Source organism: Oryza sativa, chromosome 7 (genome assembly GCF_034140825.1).
Source record: "Oryza sativa Japonica Group chromosome 7, ASM3414082v1".
NCBI lineage: Eukaryota > Viridiplantae > Streptophyta > Magnoliopsida > Poales > Poaceae > Oryza > Oryza sativa.
The window spans coordinates 13,790,376-13,805,578 of NC_089041.1; the positions used below are offsets into that span (position 1 = coordinate 13,790,376).

General features: G+C 42.8%; 2 protein-coding genes across 2 annotated transcripts; both read left to right on the forward strand.

Annotated features, from left to right (window-relative positions):
- Positions 1-5,309: 5,309 nt before the first annotated feature.
- On the forward strand, positions 5,310-8,006 carry LOC136357411 (protein neprosin-like). Its single transcript, XM_066312666.1, has 5 exons — positions 5,310-5,423; positions 6,170-6,331; positions 6,443-6,496; positions 6,601-6,750; positions 7,553-8,006. Exons 1-5 carry the CDS (start codon positions 5,310-5,312, stop codon positions 7,760-7,762), a joined length of 690 nt encoding a protein of 229 aa, XP_066168763.1. The 3' UTR covers positions 7,763-8,006.
- Positions 8,007-8,668: 662 nt separating this feature from the next.
- Positions 8,669-9,670, forward strand: LOC107277878 (mitochondrial carrier protein CoAc1). Its single transcript, XM_015790474.1, has one exon. It carries the CDS (start codon positions 8,669-8,671, stop codon positions 9,668-9,670), a length of 1,002 nt encoding a protein of 333 aa, XP_015645960.1.
- Positions 9,671-15,203: the final 5,533 nt, after the last annotated feature.

Consider the following 15,203-nt stretch of genomic DNA (forward strand, 5'->3'; position numbering starts at 1 on the left):
AAACCGAAAACTTTTAGCGGAAATAAAAGTTACCCTCAAATTCGACGGATTGCGGTCTGACCGAAATGTATGCGCCGGTCTGACCGCCTGATGAACGTCGGTCTGACCGATGTAGATCGATCGGTCGAACCGCCGAGATGCCTGCCGCGCCTGTCGCCACCGCCGGTAGGACATCCCGTATGCCGCCGGTCTGACCGCCGCTTGCCGCCGGTCTGACCGCCGGTAGATTGCCGGTTAGACTGCCGAAACCCGGTGAAACACAAATCGAAGAACTCTCAAAGTATATGACAACTTTATTACTTCTCTCTGTGTTTACAAAGTGCACCAACAGCACTCCTTACAAAAATCTCGACTAAAATCGAAATCCTAACTAAACTAGCAACTCAATTGCTCTCAAAAGCGATACTGGAAAGCCTCACGCTCCCCCTCTATTTATACATGAGGTAGGCAGCCTAAAGCCACGAACCAAACTCATACTAAGAGTCCTAAACACCTTAGGAAACCATCTAGTACAAGAAACAAACTTTACATAACCAATCGTACCAAATTTGGACTCCTTCCAAATTCGACTCCCCATCCCATACGCACACAACACCTCCATCGTATGCCATATGGAATCTTCACCAACCACGTGCATCAACTCTAGCCGTAGTATCCCGCATGATATCTGACCACCACGGACATCGTCTTACCACCAAGCCGACTCCCGGTCCATCACCGCAAATACTCTCCCGATGCATCGAGTCACCTACACATGAAACAAACAAAGAAACCATATTCCGAGACCAAGCTATCACCAACTTGACACATTGTTAGCAAACAACAATATTACATATGTATAGTATCCATCTAGAAGCCATAACCATGAAACAATCACGGATATCCAAAGAAACAACCCGAAACCGAAACCGACACAGCTTCGCTGGTCAGACCGTGGGCCGACCGGTCTGACCGCTACACATGAGCCGGTCTGACCGGCAACCACCGCCCGGTCTGACCGGCAACCACCGCCCGGTCTAACCGGTCCCGATAAAACATTAAACCCTGTTCATCACCTGAAAATTGATTATCTCCAAAACCACTTCGACGATAATCTCCAAATCTCAAAACCAATAATCACAGATGCCAATTATTCATCATAGAATAAGAATCAAAACACACTTTGATCTTGCAGCAACAACGCGCCGCCACCGCCGGCTCTCACCTGGTATGTATATATGTACTTCTTCTCCACATATATGTATACATGCTTTTTACTACCTCCATTTCAAATCAGTGATCGCTTCGACTTTTTATTGCAACGTTTGATCATTCATTTTATTTGAAAAATTAGTGCAAATATAAAAAAGATAAGTTATACTTAAAATACTTTTGATAAAAAAACAAGTTAAAAACAAAATAAATAATAATTCCAAATTTTTTTGAATAAGACGAATAATCAAATGTTGTCAACAAAAACTCAAAGCAAAGGTAGTAGTTGTCTTTGCTGTGAACGTAGGAGTATCTCTGATTCATGTCTACGTGTGTACTGTGTGTAGGACATGGCCACGCGGTGGATTCGGCCATTGTCATCGTGGTCGGTGTTAGAGTTTGTGTCGAATATGTGTAGGTCTCGACTGAACTCCGTTATCAAATATCGTGCCTCGGTGTCGTCATCGTGTTTGGATCTCCTATGACGTTTCTTCCGCGTTTGATCTCCGATGTGATTTTGAGGCCGGTTTTATAACAGTCGGCATCCGGTGGATCCGGCCATGATCAGTTTCATGGTATTCGACCATCGCTTGGTGCAAGGTCCTTCTCCCAGAAATCTCATGGTTTCAATCAGATTCACCTCCAGCTGATGGAGCGCGAGTAAGCTCTAATTGCGTATATATGTCTGGTCTACATGTCCACTGTCCTTGTTTCATTAATTTAATTGATTAATTGGTGAATTAATTAATTCCTCTTCTTGCTGGCATGATCAATCAAAGACGGGAGCTAGAGAAGCGACAGAAGGAGCTCGCGGCGATTGAGGGAAACCTCCGTATCATGTTGGTCGGATTAGACTTGGTTTTGTTTGCTGGTTCGGTGGGCTTGATGGTGAAAGGCGCCTGGAATTCGTGGTTCTTTCTCAATGTATTTCGCTATTTCGCCGTGGGAATTAATCTCGACGCTTTGCCACCAAGAAAGAGCTGAGCATAGGAATTAATAGAGCATTTTGGATAATTAATTGAGACGCGTACGTACTATTTTTAAATAACATATATGGGTTGACGTTAATTTTCTCTTTTATTCTCTATCAATTGTGATCTCGCTCGATACATACATATACAAAGTAGAGAGCTATTAAATAATGACAAACAACTCTTTTGTTATGAGGAATTTATCACCGAAGGTTACATGTGTTGTAGACTTGTAGTGAAACCTAAAGCTTTGCAATGATATAGAGTTGCCAACCATCCGATCTAGCAAAAGCTAAATTAAGATGGATTTTGTAAGACTAAATAGGCTACCGTAGCCGATTTAGATTGATTTGGAGATAACCACCCGTCTCGTGGGTGAATTGGAAGGTTTATATGACAAACCTACAAAAGGATAATCACACTCTCGTGATTAGGGACGGACGATTTACAACGCAAATCGACAAAGATGGATGAAACTAGGTTAGAACTAGGCAAAAAAGTAGATGCATGTCGAAAAAATGATTTAACTGGCTAATTGTGTTGAAAGTAGATTGTGTGTCCAATTAAACTAGTATTAGCCCTTGTAAAGAGATTGGTCTTGCCTCCTCCAAGTCCCCTCCACGTCAAATTCGGGGTAGAGATCAATTTAAACTCGAAAAACACCTATCTATGCACGGAAACCCGAGACCCGGTGAAATCCAATCTGGACTCGTCTCTGCCGGTCTGACTGGCCGCATGCCTCTAGGTCAACCCAACCCCATACGCTGGTCAAATCAGTACATAGACGGTGGTCAGTCCCATAAAGAAAAATCCAATTGTTCTCAAATTTTAACAATGTTTTCCTATCTCGAGCCTAGGTACCAAATTTGGGTGTAAAAAACACCCGCTCGAGCAGTTTTTAGTGCTCGCCCAGTAGCCACGTGCTGCGCCTGCTGAGCACCACCACGGCAGCATCTCTCGTCTCCAACGGCCACCGCGTCGCAGGGAATGGCGTTGCCACTATCGCGCCCGCCGATCTTTTTTTTTTGAAACCTTCGCGCCCGCCGATCTTATCATCGTCTCTCCGTCCACCGGTGAGTTATCTCGATGAGCAGCTAATCTTAGCCTAATGTCCCCATTCAACATTTTGTGAATGGTCCAAGAGCGCTTGGATTCGCTCGGTGCCTTGGTGATACATAGTCGTCGGCGCCCGGTGCCGATGCCGTTGCTCGCCTCCGCGTTCCGTCTCTCCTCCAGTGAGCTCCTGCCAAGCCAATCATGTCAACCATGGTTGCCTCACCAAGATGACAAGAACCCCTCTGCTAACTCGAGGATCGGATGACGGCCGGGTATGCTAGATCGAGTCGTCGTCGATCTCCCCCAATCCTGGTATCCTAGCGGCCGCCGTTATCGATCCGCTTCATCGGTGAGTTTCCACGCAATTCTTCGCTACTACTACACCAAATTCGGTGTTCTTTCTGAATTAACCCGACCACCGTAGCACCATGCTATGTATTCTGCCATCAGGGAGCCGCGGCAGCAAGCAGCAGTTCATCGTCACCGGACATTTCTGATGTCCCTCTCTCATCAAGAGGCTTTATGTAAGCAGTAGATTGCTAGATGCTGACCATTGCATCAATTTGCCTTTCCCCAAGTTGAATTGCTGCTTTGCCCGTGTTGCTCCGCCACAAGTGCAGCTCCCGCAGCTGTTTCGGGTGTCAAGTACGGCAACTCACAAGTCTGCAAATCGAAAGTTATGCTATTGGTAAGTCATTTTCTCATTGCATTTCGACTATGGAAATATATAGATGAATATGTTTATTATATAATCCCAATTAATTGAGTTCTGCATATCAAATGAAATGGATAGATTTTGTACATTAGTGGAATAGAAGGGAAATATCACAATATATAAAATTGTAATAAATGAGATATTAAGGATTTTCTAATAAATGAAATGTAAGGCTTCCATGATATGCTACACATTAAATGTAGGGAATCATAGTATTGTGGCTTCAATCTATATATAGTACGTTTCAGGATGCCTGATAGGAATATCACCAAAGTCAGTCAAAAACAATATTCTACACACACAATGGGTTTTGTTGCTGTTGCCATCATACTATGTTTTTCATATGCATCTTGTTATGCCAATCTGGTACGATCAGAAGATGCCCATGTCAATCCAGAAATGAACGGAATGGTAACAATACAACCTCATGTCACTTGATTAATATTGAATTGTTCCAATTTTCTGCATTTTCTCTTCCGTTCATTATCATCATGAATGTTTTTTATCAGTCCTCTCTCCCTGTATTTTGAAAAGAAAAGGAACCTATATTTGGATGTGATGCGTGTAAAAGAGATCAACACAGATATATTTGTTTTACTGTACCAATTTACCTTAAATCCTTCTAATATATATTTGAGTTACTTATTTGTTGATGAGGACATAGGCTGATATCAATAAAGTTTCTATTATCTAAAATCATGGGCTGAGGTAGTACCCCATCACAAGTTATGTTGTTAAAAAATCTTGACAAATATAATGTGGGTTCATTAATTGTACTAAATTTATTTGATTCTATGTGTTCATAAAATTCATATAATAATATTTGTAGTACTTTTTTTTGGATGTATATGAGAAGACTCGAAGACCTACAGGCCTTTTCTTTTCTAGGAGGCATAAAGTACGAACTGATGAGGATGATAGCCGTGCTTCTCATGTAAGTTATCTACCTCCCTCCGTCTCTCTCATACACACAAAATAAACAATCATTCAAGAATTCAAGAAGAAATACTTAAGGCTCGTTTGGCTGGGATTGTTGCTGCAGCAGCTGCGTTGTACAGCCACTGTCAAGCTCAGCCGAAAAGCCATTACCTCAGATGCTAACCAAAGAAGTGCAAAATACGTGCCATTTTGCTTCAAAGCTGCAAGTCAAGATGAGGAATTTAAGACTGACTGGTTCCCTATTTTACAATAAATAGATATTTCAAGAATCTCCAGTTACATATTTGATCATTAATTTCCAATTCTTCGAACACAAATGTGGGTCTTGATTATTTTCTATGTTCTTCAATACATTTTTTTCAACGTTGCAAATTTTTCTCCACAAATATTTTAAAAGCAGCAACCAGTAAATTACCTTGGGAATCTGAAAGCTTACCATGTGCAGATGTGCTTTGAACCTACAGTTTGATACAAAGCACACAGAAATCTACACTTGCTTAATAATTGACTCTCAGGAAGCCACATATTGGACGCAAGGGATACATTGGAGGGTAGATAATTAAATAATAGATTATGTTTCATTAGCTTACACATAGAAACATATTTGCATAACAGAACAAGTGAAATCAATTTTGACAGCGCATTGGTCTCGGAGATCTTAACCACCAATCAAACCTTAACCTCATAAGTCATAAGTCCCAGGCCCTGCCAAAGTCTCTCCTGCAAAAGTCTCTCCTGCAATTGCTGTGATGGAATCACTACCCTGCCACTGTTCCATGATCTTGGGATATTTTGTTCCTTGTCTAATGTTTGAAACTGGGTTGAGTTCATTAACATCACCTGATATCCTTGCTCATGCCTATGTATCATCATGATTTCGTTCATTCGGTTTCTTTACTTCTGGAAATCTTGCTTGGCATGTCCCTTGTCCTTTACATGTAGCATCAACATTTCTCATGTTCCTTAATTGTTTTTGATCTAGAATGTGTGGCCTTCAAGATCTCTCCTTTTCCTTGCTTCGTTCCATTGATAACCTTTGACATAGAGTGGTCTCTATTTCTATAAACATCCTGCACTATTAGTTATAAGTCTGTTAAAAATATATTGCCACTGGCCTGAAAATGATCTTTGCTATTGGTTATTAATGGTGCTATTCAATTTGACCATTACAAATTGCGCATGTAAGACTTTTTTTATTTGGAGAACACACGTACGGAGCACTACACGTGCAACACCACACTTTCGCACCTGCGAATACGCGCATTTAAGCCTTTTAATGTGTTGTTTTTATCAACAGGTTGCTATGTATCACACACCAAGGGGCTGGTACTTTAGTACTCGAGCTAAAATAGGTATATGGGGATCACCCAACCAAGGACGCTTTCAAGAGTCTGGTGCATCCATATTAGTAACCAGCAATGAATTAGAGGGCCTCAATGCACTTGAAGCTGGATTTCACGTACGTAAAAAGAAAAAAGAATACAAAACATGGCATCCATGCATATATGCAAATTCAATGGCTATAGAAGGAATAATCATTTTTCTGATATGGTTTTCGTTAATTATGTAGGTCTATCCTGATTTGTATAAGGACAATAATGTCCATTTCTTTACCCACTGGACAGTAAGTTCAGCCAGCTATTATTTGGAGTTTCATTTGACCTTGTACCTCTTCATCATCCGCTGTAAAAACCAAATCAATTTCCTTTTTCTTTTATCTTTTCTCAGAAGGATACCGACAGGTCCACTGGATGCTACAATATAAAATGCGGAGGGTTTGTGCCAGCAGAAGGAGCCGAACTTACGCCAGGGCAGGCGGTTGCTCCTGCATCAACTTACGATGGAGAGGATCATTACATCTCCATTAGCCTACATACGGTGCGTGCCCCTTAACTACTGTGGACAAAAACTTCATGTACAATGGAGCCGTGTGTTTCTTTTTGTTTTTTGACAAAGGAATTGGTATGAGGGAACTTGACATTTTCTTAAGTTTTTTTTCCTTATACGAATAAAATAGGACCTCTTTGGCAAATGTTCCAACCAAAAAAAATCATTTTAAAACTAATAACTACCATTGATGTAACTAAGATATACTCTCTCCATTTTTTTCAACTAGAAAAAGGTCTGTGCGTTGCAACGGGTGAAAACTATTTTAATCTTATTATTGTTATATGGTTTAGTTAAGATAAAATTCACTGTTAGAATTTGTTTGGATATATATTTTTTTAGAAAATCATGGGCTGCAATTAGGAGACCGTTCATCTAAAGTTTGCACGTGAGTTTTCTTATACGACTCCTTCTATATTTACAAAAGCGAACGAACTTAAAAACCGATTCATACACGAATAACGTACCAAAGTACCGACAAAAACATCTTTAATATTTATAATAATAGAGATAGACGGCGACATTGACCTTTTAGACTGACTATTCACCTTATTTAAAAAATTATATAATTATCATCTATTTTATTATGACTTTTTATCATTCATCATGACTTATATATATGTAAATATTTGCACAAAATTTTTAAATAAGATAAATGGTTAAACGTATCTCCAAAAGTTAATGGCATCATGTTTTTAAAAATAAAGTAGAGTGAGTACTTAACTCCATATTCAATCAACAAGATGTAAATTACAAGAATGCTGAAATGCTTCAACTACAATTAATTTTGCAGGATCCAAACTCAGGAGATTGGGTATTGTTCAGGGACGATCTGGAGAAGCCGTTATTTCTAGGCCATTTTCCAAAGGAGCTCTGCCCCAAGCTGAACGGCGGAGCGCCTCGGATGGCATGGACCGGGTTCGTGAGCTACCCGAAGAACGAACCGAGCCCTGCGATGGGCAGCGGCCATTTCCCCCTGGAAGGCGAGAGAAAAGCCGCCTAAATCAAGAACATCAAGTTATTCGACTCCAAGGCGCGTGCCCATGACCCTTACATGGAAGATCTACTCCCGGTCCTTGACAGGCCGGACTGCTACCATCTCAGTATAGTTGATTTTGTTGTCAAGGATCGCGTCTATTTTTATTATGGTGGTCCAAGCGGCTGCATTGGTTGATACTATATCACACAAGTTCGTCATAAGTTGTTCTCCCAAAACTGATGAATAAAATTTACATGATTTCAATTTACCCCCAACCAGATATGAAAAGCTGAAATTAAATTGATCTGGGTTGAATTTGCTTAGTACATGGAAATGTTCTTTTATCATATATCCATAGAAGTCATAAAAAATAACTATATTGAAATATATTTAGGAGAAATAAACTGATATTTATTTTATGCGTTTAATTTTAATAGCACTCCCTCTGTCCGACATGGTTAAACTTGGCACTCACTTTAAAGCAACACGACCATAACTATAGGAAACTAAATTCAAATATCAATCTAATAATATATTTTTGTCAAATAAAATTTAGTTTATATTTAGACTAATTGTTTAGGAAATATTTCAGGAGTTATCACATATTTGACTACATCTGTACTCTGTATCTAATTAGAACAGAGTAACTCAAGGTAAAAAAAAAAAAAACAGACGCTTAACGCACAGGATCCGCAGACACGAATAGGCTACGATACGACGCGTACGACGTGCTCCTACCGTCTTTCGTACTCGAATCCGATTCAGGAGAGGGCTTAAGCTGCGCGTTCTACTTAATCAAATATTCAAATCCCATTCGGAAACGGAGGACACACCAACGCTTCGCGCCAATACATAGCAAGGGCGCGTGCAATGAGATCGAGATCGAGAGAAATTGAATCACCTAGCTGAGAGCGTGCCAAGGCAGGAGCAATGGCGGCGCGCGAGCCCGTGTTCGCGGGCACCAACGACACCATGGAGCTGTCCAGCGACGCCGCCCCGTCCCCGGCCAATCTCTCGAGGACGGCCACGGCGATCTGCTCGACGCCGGCGTTCGCCAGGGAGATGGTCGCCGGTGGCGTCGCGGGCGTGGTGGCGAAGACGGCCGTGGCACCGCTCGAACGGGTGAACCTCATGAGGCAGGTCGGCGCGGCGCCGCGGGGCGCCGGCGCCGTGCAGATGCTGCGCGAGATCGGCCGCGGCGAGGGCGTCGCGGGGCTCTTCCGCGGCAACGGCGCCAACGCGCTCCGCGTGTTCCACACCAAGGCGCTCCACTTCATGGCGTACGAGCGGTACAAGCGGTTCCTCCTCGGCGCCGCCCCCTCGCTCGGCGACGGACCGGTGGTGGACCTCCTCGCCGGGTCGGCGGCGGGCGGCACCGCGGTGCTCGCCACCTACCCGCTCGACCTCGCGCGCACCAGGCTCGCCTGCGCCGCCGCGCCGCCCGGCGCCGCGGCGGCGGGCATGTCCGGCGTGCTCCGGAGCGCGTACAGGGAGGGCGGCGGCGTGCGCGGGGTGTACCGCGGCCTGTGCCCGTCGCTGGCGCGCGTGCTCCCGATGTCGGGCCTCAACTTCTGCGTGTACGAGGCGCTCAAGGCGCAGATCCCCCGCGAGGAGGAGGAGCACGGGGCGCGCGGCTGGCGCCGGGCGGCGAAGGTGGCGTGCGGCGTGGCGGCGGGGTTGGTGGCGAGCACGGCGACGTACCCGCTCGACGTGGTGCGGCGGCAGATACAGCTGGGCGGCGGCGGCGGCGGCACGCTGCAGGCATTCCGCGCCATCGTGCGGGCGCAGGGCGCGCGGCAGCTGTACGCCGGCCTCGGGATCACGTACGTCAAGAAGGTGCCGTCGACGGCCGTCGGGCTGGTGGCCTACGACTACATGAAGTCGCTGCTCATGTTGCCGGCGAGTGGTCCCAAGGCCAATGGTAGTAAGTAGAAACTTAGGAAGTAGTAGCAGCCCTTGGACTGACCATGGCAAAGCAGACCGGAAGCTGAGGATTCGTTTGTTTATTGTGTGAATACATGGTCACTGTTCCGATGTTTTTCTTTTTCAATACGCTCTGAGCCCCATCGGTTGGCCTCATTGCAAGATTACTAGAGCTCAAATGTAAATATAAAAATTACAGGGACTTAACTGCAAAAGTAAAAACCCTAAAATTTAAATTATATAAAACACTCGACACCGAATTTTTTTTTCCATCAAGGTGTAGGTCACGGTATGGGGAAAACAAGGAGAGGTGGAGTGGGATGCGGCTAGGGAGAGGTGGAGTGGAAGGCGGTTCGAGTTCGGATTTGCTGCACGGGGTCTCTCAAAAGGAAACTGATTTTTAACCAATTCAATCAGTACAGAAACCAATCTAATCTAATCTATAAAACACTCGCACCTTCTTTCTCCCTCTTTCAAACAGGACACCTATGTAATCCATAAAACACTGGAGAATGCTACGCGTTGGGCGCCCGACAACAGAAGGAAAAATCGGACGCCTCGGACGCCCACGCCTCTGCTGCTCCTACTTAATTTAAGTAGTTTTAAAACGATTTTTCTCTTAAACTAATTATCCAATCTATGATCCGATCACACCGTTGTATTCGTTGTAATTAAATCTTTACAACAAGACCACACATGATTATATTTCGATAAAAAATATTTTAGCTTTTCTATTGATATTTTTTTAATATTGCATATGATCTCTTTTGATGTTTCAACCAGTAGTTTTATGATGTTTCAGTTAGTGTACTTGCGATGTTTCACTATATACGGATGATATGACCATGGCTACTACGGATACATCCGTTGCTCACATCATGGATGAACAACAAGATATCAAGTTCAAGTCCTCCAAGTGCTGGAATCCGATTCGGCCACCTACTACACGGCTGACTTCAAACGGCCGCCGAATTTCCATACGACCTCCGTTTTCTGCCCGTGATTACTTGATGGAAAGCTCTCGGAGTCCTCTTTCCAATGCATCAAGCCTCATTGCCAAATTCCATCTCAGTCGGCAGCAACTAAAGAAACAAGGTGCTACGACACCTGTAATGGGCCTATGGGCTTGTAACTTAGTCTGGGACCCCGGCCCAAGTGGGGCCCATGTGGGGTGCGCCCCAATCAGGTGGAGGACGAGCTAGGGTCCTCCTATCTCTATAAATAGCTTGGTACCCCTTCAGGGTATCGCGGGTTTTGATTATTTGTAAGTTTAGCCATTGCTACTTCGCTTGCAGCGCGCGTGTCGGCTAGACCGTTGTTCGGAACCCCACTTTATCGTGTATCAATTCATCTTTATGCGTCTTGTCTATCTAGCAATTCCGTTGCTTTCTATCTTGTTCTTGCTTGTTCTCGATTGCCTGCAGGAATAGGGTTGATCTGCATCGACAAGATCAACAACCCACGAAGAGGTGTATCGATCGCTAAGGCGCAACAGAACGTCTTGTACGGTTGTAGTCGGATCGTCAACGTTTCTCCCAAATCGTAGTTATCACAACTCACCGAAAGATCGGGCCAACAACAGCCTTGAGTGTCGAGAGGAACTCAGGGTTCATCAGGTGGTATCAGAGCTTTCGTTGCTCGGTGAGTTTTATCTACCCATAACCAGAAAATTGCCATAAAAAAATTGTCCTGTACCTAGCCATATTGTGCCATTGCATTGTTTTTATCAGTTTTTGCTTTGTTCAGTTTTGTGTTACATCGTCGAGTCGAGTTGCTGGTGTTAGTGTCTAGTTCGTTTAGAGTTTCGAGTTCTGGTCAAGTTTTGTACCACAGTCGTCGTCACCTCCGTGTATCTGTTGTCGTCGGGACCTACGAAAACGGAATCGGCTCGCTGCCACGATTCTATTTTTGTAGTTTTCAAAAGTTTTTACCGGTTGGTTTTGCAGTTGTTGAGTTGCATCTTGGGTTTGCTGACTGCCATGCTTCTGTTTTGGCCGTGCCTGTGTCGTGCACGAGAGGAGCAAGGTGAATTACCATATCTGATTTTGGAAGTAGTCAAGTTTGTTTTGGAAAGATATAGTAGATTGGATTGGTTAAAAATCAGTTTCCTTTTTATCCCATACACCAAATTCGGCTGCCATCCACTCCACCTCCTGGCCGACTCCCACTCGCCCCTTTGGCCGAGTCCGACTCCCTCCCTCCCTTTCACGGTTCCGAGTTGTGTCAAACACCTTGGTGAATTTTTATTTGGTGTCAGTTTCGAGATCTGTTTGGAAAAACGGAACCGGCATAAAATCAGCATTCCATTTTTGTATAATTTTAATTTTGGGTTTAGACTTTTACATTTGAGTCCCTGTAATTTTTTTTACGTTTGAGTCCCTGTAGCCTTACATTGAGGTCCTTGAATCTGTTTTGTAAAAAAAATCAAAAAAAAAGAAAGAAAAAAAAGGCAGAAAGGTGAAAAAAAAAAAGAAAAAAAAGCCGCACAAAAAAAAACAGAAAAGACAAGGAAAGAAAAAAAGAAAAGAAGAAAGAAGAACGAAAGAAAAGAGAAAATACTGTTATGTTTGAACTGAACTTCATATATCAGAGTTGTGCATGAGTTGTTCCTAGTGCTATCTTGTGATATCGTTTGTGTCTAGGCTCGCGTCTCTAGTACGTTCTAGCCTAGGACCAGCACGGTGCTTGACTTTGAACAATTATTCAACTTTGCATTCTCTGATTTGAGCATTTGTTATTCCTTTGCTACATATTAAAGCCTACCCAGAGCTCCACAGATTTGATTGCAGCCATACAGCAAGTGTTCGCCAAGGCATCGATACATCCAACCTCCATTGGGGTGCTTGGTTGAGTCGGTGTATGTCACCATTCCGCTTGCATTGGTAAGATCTTGTAAGAGCTTGGTTAAAAACTTAAATGTGTGTGATTTTTGAGCTGCCACTACCTAGTAGTTAATAGGAACGCACATATTTTTGTGTATGTTTCTTGTTTTCTACTAACAATGGCAGGGATACGTAAGATAATTGGGGATAGCTGTGCTCAACATCGACATCTTCATCGAGACATGAGGAGTGATCAACATAACCTTTATGAGGTAAGTGACGATGTTCTAGGTAAGATCAAATCTGCACTGCCTTATTTCGAGGGAAACTATGATCTTCATGCTTACATTAATTGGGAGCTAGCGGTTGATAGTGAATTTCAAAAGCATGTCTTGTCTGAGAAACAAAAGGTTATGTGTGCCTCTAGTGTTTTAGTTAAACATGCTTCTAATGATTGGAAACATCTTTGTAGGCATAACAAAATACCACAATCTTGGAAAGACCTGAAACGATATTTTAGAGATGTTTATGTTCCCATGTATTATGCTGACATTCTGCTCAACAAACTACAATGTTTAAAACAAGATACCAAAAGTGTAACTTCATACTATCGTGATATGCATGCTTGTTTATTACGTTGTGGTTTAGACAAATGCGAAGAAGCTAAAGAATTGAGGTTTTTACGTGGGCTTAACAAATAAATTCAGGACATGCTTGATTGTCAAAGATATACATCTCTTTCTCATTTGTTATAACTTGCTTGCAATGCTGAAAGTAAAATAGAGGAGGACATGAAGAAGCAACATGCTATGTTTTTGTCTTCTATTACTAACCATTTGCAGGAAGTGTATAATCATGAAAAGGAGGAGAGAAACATGAAAGAGCCGCCAGTCCCATTGATCACACTCAAAGTCGAGGCACCTCCATCATCTGAAGAGGGCATCAAAGGTAAATTTAATGGTGTTGAAATTAATAAAGGTGAGTGTGTTGTTAATGAATTGAATTTGTCCACTTTTCATGCTATATCAGAGCAACCATTAGTGGAACCAACTGCTGAGATTCCTTTGTCACAAGTTGATTTGTTTGCTGTTCCTTGTGATAAAGAAGAGTTATGTGATAATGCTTCACTAATATCCATGCCACAACTAGTGAATGAACATGCTATTTCTACTGTTAATTCATACTGCGCTGATTTTAAGCATGTTGTTCACATTGCTAATGAAGTAGAGGAGCGTGAATTGAGATCTTCTTTAAATACTTTGGGCTATGTTCAGTTTGATGATTTTTGTGAGCTCGATAATTTGAAGGAGAAATTATTTGCTAAGTTTGATTTGCGATATCCAACCAATGTTATATTTCATATCTTTGGCGAATATAATGATCTTGGAATATATTTTGTGCATAGAGTTTACATCTGTTCGGATTTAGAACCTCCTGTACATGTGGATAAAACTTGCAAGCTAGAGAGGCATGTAATTTCTAATCATATTACTTCCAGTTTGTCTCGTTTTGATTGGATGAAACAGGTTGTTTTAAATTGACCACGCGCCGAGCACCATATGGAAAAACCAAGGACGGTTTTCCGTGAAGAAGGGGAGGATGATGTGACCATGGCTACTACGGATACATCCGTTGCTCACATCATGGATGAACAACAAGATATCAAGTTCAAGTCCTCCAAGTGCTGGAATCCGATTCGGCCACCTACTACACTGCTTACTTCAAATGGCCGCCGAATCTCCATACGACCTCCGTTTTTGGCCCGTGAGTACTTGATGGAAAGCTCTCGGAGTCCTCTTTCCAATGCATCAAGCCTCATTGCCAAATTCCATCTCAGTCGGTAGCAACTAAAGAAACAAGGTGCTGCGATACCTGTAATGGGCCTATGGGCTTGTAACTTCGTCTGGGACCCCGGCCCAAGTGGGGCCCATGTTGGGTGCACCCCAATCAGGTCGAGGACGAGCTAGGGTCCTCCTATCTCTATAAATAGCTTGGTACCCCTTCAGGGTATCGCGGGTTTTGATTAATTGTAAGTTTAGCCATTGCTACTTCGCTTGCAGCGTGCGTGTCGGCTAGACCGTCCGTCTGCTTGCTCGGAACCCCACTTTATCGTGTATCAATTCATCTTTGTGCGTCTTGTCTATCTAGCAATTCAGTTGCTTTCTATTTTGTTCTTGCTTGTTCTCGATTGCCTACAGGAATAGTGTTGATCTGTATCGACAAGATTAACAACCCATGGAGAGGTGTATCGATCGCTAAGGCACAACAGAACGTCTTGTACGGTTGTAGTCGGATCGTCAACGTTTCTCCCAAATCGTAGTTATCACAACTCACCGAAAGATCGGGCCAACAACAGTCTTGAGTGTCGAGAGGAACTCAGAGTTCATCAACGGATCAAATGTTGCAGTGGATTTTGATATTATGGAACACGCCGTTGCAACAAATCACCTACATATTTTAGAAACCCCCTATTAAGGGAATTTGGTTTATTTTTTTTTTCCACCAAAAGTGTTTCACCTAGTGTACTAACAATGTTTAACTATGTAAAGATCTAATGTTGCAGTGAACTAAAATATTCCATTGCAACAAAAAAACCCACATATTTTGGAAACCCCTATTAAGGGAATTCGTTTCATTTCTTGTTCCACAAAAAAATATTTCACCTAGTGTACTTATAATATTTCACTATGTATGGATCAAATGTTGCAGTGAATTGAAAT